Source organism: Camponotus floridanus, unplaced genomic scaffold (genome assembly GCF_003227725.1).
Source record: "Camponotus floridanus strain SB8 unplaced genomic scaffold, Cflo_v7.5 scaffold129, whole genome shotgun sequence".
In the NCBI taxonomy this organism is placed as follows: Eukaryota; Metazoa; Arthropoda; class Insecta; order Hymenoptera; family Formicidae; genus Camponotus; species Camponotus floridanus.
This window is the reverse complement of record NW_020229247.1, coordinates 490,545-498,324: the sequence shown is the minus strand read 5'-3', so window position 1 is coordinate 498,324 and position 7,780 is coordinate 490,545. Positions and strand designations below refer to the sequence as shown.

At 25.5% G+C, this 7,780-nt stretch overlaps 1 protein-coding gene across 2 annotated transcripts; it reads left to right on the top strand.

Annotated features, from left to right (window-relative positions):
- The first annotated feature begins 5,368 nt into the window (after nt 1-5,368).
- On the top strand, nt 5,369-7,189 carry LOC105258721 (protein SCO1 homolog, mitochondrial). Of its 2 annotated transcripts, XM_011270184.3 has the most exons (5): nt 5,369-5,513; nt 5,922-6,288; nt 6,397-6,602; nt 6,675-6,857; nt 7,054-7,189. In XM_011270184.3, the coding sequence occupies exons 1-4, from the start codon at nt 5,454-5,456 to the stop codon at nt 6,855-6,857; spliced, it is 816 nt and encodes a 271-aa protein (XP_011268486.1). In that variant the 5' UTR covers nt 5,369-5,453; the 3' UTR covers nt 7,054-7,189. The 2 variants fall into 2 exon arrangements, with proteins under 2 accessions (XP_011268486.1, XP_011268485.1); XM_011270183.3 differs by lacking the exon at nt 7,054-7,189 and having other exon boundaries at nt 6,675-6,943.
- Nucleotides 7,190-7,780: the final 591 nt, after the last annotated feature.

The following is a 7,780-nucleotide window of genomic DNA, read 5'->3' as shown; positions in this document are numbered from 1 at the left end:
TTATAATAAATTATATTGCAAACAATTGCGTTCTTTTCACGTTTTTGGATGTGATCGCTGTCTCGACGAAGAAGTCTTATCGCTGTCCCTCATGTCAGGTGGACGCTAGCAAATGTGCGGTTTGTACTGGCGGAGAATCGAAACGATTTTCATTGTGGAAAGTTATTTCTCGCCGGTTTTTGTGAGATCTATCCGCAACGCTTAGTTCGGTGCCTCATTGAAAATTAAAAGTTTCATTACAGAGTAGGAATTAAACCCAGGTTTTCGTGGCGGTTCCTGGAAACAACTGTTTTGGCAGTGATTTAACGACAATCACCGTACATTGTTTGAAATCGAATTACAAAATTCATTATACTTTGAGAGAAGATATATTTTCTCTTTTTGTTAAAAATGTTCTTCCATTAATATCCTCCTATTAATATCACTATTATTTTAATAATGAAAATAATAATTCAAAAATGGATATAATAGATAAAATTCACTTTTTCAAATATAAATTTAATTTAATAAGTTTTTGCGCAAACTTTTTTGTGCAAAATTTTTATTATTTGAAAAATTATGGTTACAAACAAGTATATTTTATTAATTAATTTTGAATTAATTTTATTTTTGGTTTCTTTTAAGAAACCACTTGCAGGAATTACTGGATGCTCCACTATCTTATGTATATTATAATTAGTTTATTTTAGATAAGAGTGTACATATAATAAAATACATGTGCGTAAATTGTGACATATTTGAAAAACTATTTTTTAATATTATTCTTAATAATATATTAGGAATGCATGATATAATATAAAATGTGTGATTAATTAAAAAATTCGAGACAAATCGAATGGGTACTCTGATATCAGTAAGATATCTGCAAATTATTGTTACGTGCTAAGTCTTAACTGTTAAATGCAACAGAAAAATTAATTTCTTGATAATCTTTCGTTTGATGTTGCTAAATATTCAAGTTGAATTTTTTTTTAATCTTGCTGTTATCAGATTTGATTTGTCTCGAATTTTGAGCAAATTTGGTACCCTAAAATTATTATTATTCACACATTTAATCAAGCAACGATAAAAGCGCATGTATTTCATTTTACCTTTAAATATATTTGATTGTAACATGTATATAAAAACTATTATATCCAGTCACACACATTTTTTAGTAAAAAAAAAAGATTTCTTAAAATGGAAGATGTTTTTTACGCGAATTTTAATATTATATATTGAAAATGATAAGAAGGGTAACAGTCGTTAATCCGCTGCCAAAATCGCTGTTATCGGGAGCAGTCAGGAAGATCGGGGTTTCGTTCTTTCTTGTAGAGAAGCTTCTGATGTTTAATGAATCACTTAACTATCCGTTGTGGATCGATTTCGCGAGATCCGAAATAGAAGAAATAAGACAAATTGAAGTCGCTTCCCACTTTTAGGATCGTTCTTCTCTCTGTCAGATATTAACCAGCGTGTCACTCGGCAGAGGGATTTTGATCTGGTTTAATCGTTGGGCCAGTTATTCTTCATTGAACGTGGCGATAATGCGATTATTTTAAGGCATAAGGATATTAAAGTTTAGCCTGTTTGCAATTGTTCGCGGAACAAGATATATATTTTACTTTTGATCGCGAAATTTACATGAAATTGTATATTTGAAAAGAAATCGACTATTAGATTTTGCATCCGCGTTTGATTCCTTACGTATATTATAATATTGTGCAAATTATATGAAATGCGTCTCTAATGTTGCAATATTTTTATTGTCGCACAAAATGATAATAATTATATTGCGCACGTTGTATTCCGATTATTATAGAAATTATGTGTATTGTGGTTAAATATTACTGTTATTATTAATTAATTTATTTATCATATATATTCGCGAAATTTAAACCGCGAAATTTAATTTTTTCTCTGATTTAATTGTTGGGTAACATCAAAGTTTTACTTATCTTTCCGCGTCATCAAACATTTCTTTTAAAAAATCTTATAAAATGAATTAAAATTTCGCATTAAAATTACTTTTTCTTAATTGAGAGGAACACAAGCGATAAATTTATTAATGATTCTTTTAGTCGAGATTATCAGCTACGCTAATCTAAAAATTTTCTAAAAATTTCTAATCAATTTTACGTTGTACGTATTGCGGATATTTTCGTGTAATATAGTAAAGTAATCTATGTATATATTCTACATAACAATTTTTTATGTATTATATATGATATATATTTTATTGTTATGTATTACACTATATATTTTCAACGAAAAATTTTATGTATTATCTTATGTATTAACAATTTTATGTATTATATATATATATATATATATATATGTGTGTATATTATGTATATATATTTTATTATTGTTATTGTTATACATTATATATTTTCAATTTGATTGTATTATTATATATTAAATTAATTTTCTAATTTATATTTTATAACTCTATTGTATTTAGAGTTAAAATAAAATATTATATATTAAGTTATACTATTATGAAAATGATAACAAAAATATGTGTAAAAGATATTTGTAACAATAGAAAATAAATCTTGAATAAATGTCGAAAAATGGAAAATATATCTTCATTTTTCGAAAAATTATTTTATTCTCCGAATTTTCCTTTTTTTTCTTTCTATATATATAGTATTATTGGAAGTCCAAGAATGTATGTGTGCTCTCAACATCATTATCCGTATTATTGAAAATATTTGAATAAATTCGAATACATATTTATTTGATGTTGATACCAATTTATAAATTGTACTATAATTATAATATATATTTTTTAATATATTTTTATATGACTGCAAGCTATGTAATTATGCATTATAATATTTTATGTATTATTTTATGTATTATAATATTTTATAATTGTATAATATATATATATATATATATATATATATATATAATATATGTATATTTTATACATCCTTTGTATTATATTTTCTATTTGGAAAATTTGAAAAACCTACATTATATTAAAAGAAAATAAAATAAAAAAATTGTACCTCTTCGATGGTATCTCCACCTTAACGAAGGCATTTGCCGGGTGAAGAGGTTTGAGTACTCTAATGATCCGGAGAGCTATGCCGGCGGTAACGTAGGCCGGTATTCATACAATTTGTTTTTATATTTAATCATCTTAAATATAATCTTAGATCGCATCTTAAAATTCTGTTCAGTCTCAATGAAATAACAAACATTTTCTAAATTTTACTTAAAACGATTTTAAATATAAGACTGTGTAAACACCGGCCTTAATTACTGGTAGGGTCACCCATGCCGGATAGGTCAAAGAGAAAGAGTCAGACTAAGAGAGATACCGTAATTATAATTATTATATTAGTAATTATTAATTAATTGTATATATTAATTTATACATTATTAATTTATACATTATTTATACATTATGATACATTATTAATATATATTATATATTAATATATATTATACATATTAATTATTAATATAATAATTATATTATATTATAATATATTATAATACTTAGTTAATAATTATTATATATTTTGAATAAGATGGAAGAGAGTAAAAGAATGATAAAACGATAAGAAGAAAGAAGCACGAGTCCCTATAGTCTTGGGAATGCGACAGATCACAACATTGCAAAGATTTGAAGAAGAAGATGCATCGGATAAACATAAGTAGTAATTAGGAATAGCTTGTAATTAAGTCGACTAATAATAGTAATAATAATAGTAATAATAGTAATACTTTTTAATTATGTTACACTTTATAATTTAGTACCTTGTATTATATATACATTTAAAGCATCAAGCATTAAATATTTTGCTGTTATGAAAATTGTAATAGAACAATATAAAAAATTTGCTACATAAAGTGTAACATTCGAAAGCATTCACTGACGAGATACTATTAAAGATCAATGATTTTACAAGATTTATCGTAACACAAAACATTTATGTATTTATGTATATACATACACACACACACACACATATATATATATATATATATACAGGTCTACAAAATGTGAACCCTAAATATCTCGGAAAATATACGTTTTACAGAAAATGTTCCAACAAAAGTTGTAGGTTTAAGAAGATCTATATACTGATTCTATCAGTTTGACCTTGGATGGCGTCGTCAAGGTCAGGTCAAGGTCACATTGACTTTTTTAAATGACACCCCCTACATTTGATTGCATATTCTTATAGCTTAATTCAAGAGCTTTCCAAAACACTATAATAATGTTCATTTTTATTAAGTACTTTGCGAGTTATGAGGGTTGAAATAATTTCTTAATTTTACATAAACCATAAAATATCTAGTAAACCATTCATTTTTCGATTATCTTACCTTCATACTTTTATGTACAAATTAATGAGAGGAATCAATTGGTGTAAAGAAAACACATAGTTGTTTCTAAGAAAAAATATGTAATTTGCAATTAACAATTCCATATTTTTTCTTAAAAACAACTGTATGTTTTCTTTACACCAATTGATTCCTTTCATTATTTTGTACATAAAAGTATGAAGGTAAGATAATCGAAAAATGAATGGTTTACTAGATATTTTATGGTTTATGTAAAATTAAGAAATTATTTCAACCCTCATAACTCGCAAAGTACTTAATAAAATGAACATTATTATAGTGTTTTGGAAAGCTCTTGAATTAGCTATAAGAATATGCAATCAAATGTAGGGGTGTCATTTAAAAAAGTCAATGTGACCTTGACCTGACCTTGACGACGCCATCCAAGGTCAAACTGATAGAATCAGTATATAGATCTTCTTAACCCTACAACTTTTGTTGGAACACTTTTCTGTAAAACGTATATTTTCCGAGATTTTAGGGGTTTCCACACTTTTGGTAGACCCTGTATATATATATATATATATATTTTTTTTTATATTTAAAATAATTTAGATCGCGTCTTGAGATTTCGTTCAGTTAGTAAAATAGTTGTATTTTTCAACTTACTTAAGAGGATCTTAAATATAAGAGTGAATTATGAATGCCGGCCTTAGTTAGATAGGGTTCTCATGCCGGACAGGTCGAAGGCAAAGAGTCAGACTAAGAGAGATATCAAAATTATGTATAAATATGGCAATGAATATAGAAAAATATTTATTTCATCTTTGAACATTATATTGGAAGATTACAGTATTTTTCGCGCATTGAATAATTTATTTACTATCAATTTATATACATGAGTGTCTTGTTATACTTTGGTGCTATCCGTCATTTCATGCACATAGTACGGAACGAAACCAGAAATTGTGCACATTATACCCTCTGAGAATATTTATGGATTTTGGCTTTGTAGTTTATGTCCACATTTTCAATGTAGAGGGAGTATCGCTTTCAGGGATCACCTAAAAGCAGGCCATGACCTCTCTCAGTCTTCTCTCTGATATAACCTTGTTTTGACAGCGAAAGATTGTACTGATTGAAAATTGGAATTTCTATCAGAAACAATGTCAAAGTTAATATTAAGATCTCTTGTATCATTAAATAGGAGTAATGTTTCAACGAAGGTAATCTTCTCTGAAAAACTTATTAATATATATTAATATTCTAAATATTTTGTGTTATATGCAAACTAGTAACCTATAAATTTCTCATTTATTTTTGCACTAGAAATAAAAGTTTTATTATTTTTTTACTTTAAATATATGTAACAATCTATTTCATCTAACAAATATCATAATGTAAATATCTATTTCATCTCACAAATCTAATGGAATTAGAATATTATGTGATATACATATATTCAATTATGAATGTCAGTTTCGTTTGTTCGATTAATATATATAGATCTTGATGCTTGCATTTAATCTTATTGTTTTTTCAATTTAATTGTATCATTTATTTATGTACTTAATATAGCTTTTTATTGAAAGAGATATTTTGCAGATTTACTTAATAATTTTCTTTTTATATAGTTTAGGTATATAAATACATCAAAAACATTGTATGAATCTACTCTACCAAAGGAACCTAAGAAAACAGCAAAAAAATCACCAATTACATGGCAAAGTTTGACAATTTCCAGTATCATTGGTGGTGCTCTTCTATTATATGTGAATCATCTAAGAATGGAAAAGGAAAAGAGTATAGCACTGGAAAGAAGACGACAATTAGGCAAAGCTAAAATTGGTGGTAAATTCGAATTAATAGATACAGAAGGAAAAACAGTCAAGTCTGATGATTTCTTAGGAAAATGGTTAATGATATATTTTGGATTTACACACTGTCCTGATGTTTGCCCTGATGAAATCGAAAAAATGACAAATGTAGTAAATAAACTTGGTAAGAAATTATTTAAAAAATTTAAGAGTTAATTTTAAAGCAATTAGAAAGAATATTTACTACATCATTATACTATCTCTGTGTTTACTGAGCATATTCTATTTATAGAAAAAGAGCACAATATCCAAATGCAGCCTATTTTTATATCAGTTGATCCAGATAGAGATACTCCCACTGTTGTTGGCAAGTACCTCAAAGAATTCTCTGATAAAATTATTGGTCTTACTGGCAATGTTGAACAAATTGGAAAAGTATGCAAAGCATACAGAGTTTATTATAGTAATGGCCCTAAAGATCAAGATGAGGACTATATTGTTAGTATATAAGTCATATCAAACAATTTAGTAATTTTGTAAACTTTGCAACACTTTATTTTCTTTTTTAAGGTGGATCATACGATTATTATATACTTGGTGGATCCAGAAGGCATGTTTGTTGATTATTATGGACAAACACATGATGTAGACAAAATTATAACTAGTATTCTTATCAACAAATTAAAGTATGAGCAATTAAAAAAGGACTCTCCTTCTTGGTTGCCATCATTGCCAATCAAGGGAGTGATATAAGTATTACAACATTCCTTTATATAATTCTTCATCATCATCTAATCATTATACTATAGAAAACTTGTGTATATATTAATATTACAAATATAAATGCATAAAATATACATAAATTTTGTATATATGTATACAGCATAATTTATATTTCAATGTATTAAATGATTACAAAGGAATATAAAAAAATTAATTCTTTTGATAGGAACTTTGCTGCAAAAACTATATATAAGTAGTGGATAAAAGAAGATTATACTAATTTTTTTCTTTTTATTTTAATGTATTATAATTTACATTAAATTGATTTGTATAAGTTTGCTGTCAAACGTGCATATATCACCAATTTTAATATAAATATATATATGTAAAATATATATATGCACATTTATATACATGTAATAAAAGAACTTACGATTTTAAGCTTAAAATATTTAATTAAATGTTTATATGTGAAACAAAATATTATCTTAAAATATTATCATAAAATTGGTAACACTTCACAATATACTATGTTATCAATAAAGAAATTTCAAGCACATTTACTCATATATATATATATATATATATATATATATATATATATATATATATTTAAAAACTAGAATTTGAATAAGATTTTCATTGATCATCACAAATAACAGGATACTATCGATTTATAAATATAACAGTACTGATATTATTTACAAACTCAATAAATAATGAATAAAAGAGATATCTTGAGTATTCTTAAATGTGAAAAATAAAAGTTTTGTTAATAATTAAATAAAAAAATTTCTTCTTTAAAAATACCTAAGTAAGTTTATATAAATAATATAATTAATGATATATTTATATTACATGATTACATAATATTCATAATTTAATAAGCTGTTTTCATTTTTATTTATATCAGAGTGTGCATAGAAATCGTTGTAAATAATGGACGTATAACA

Excerpts from the sequence above, each read along its gene's own strand:
- LOC105258721 (XM_011270184.3), top strand. The coding sequence starts at position 5,454 with ATGTCAAAGTTAATATTAAGATCTCTTGTATCATTAAATAGGAGTAAT. Across the intron at positions 5,514-5,921 it reads GGAGTAATGTTTCAACGAAG|TTTAGGTATATAAATACATC; the intron begins GTAATCTTCTCT and ends CTTTTTATATAG. Across the intron at positions 6,603-6,674 it reads ATCAAGATGAGGACTATATT|GTGGATCATACGATTATTAT; the intron begins GTTAGTATATAA and ends TTCTTTTTTAAG.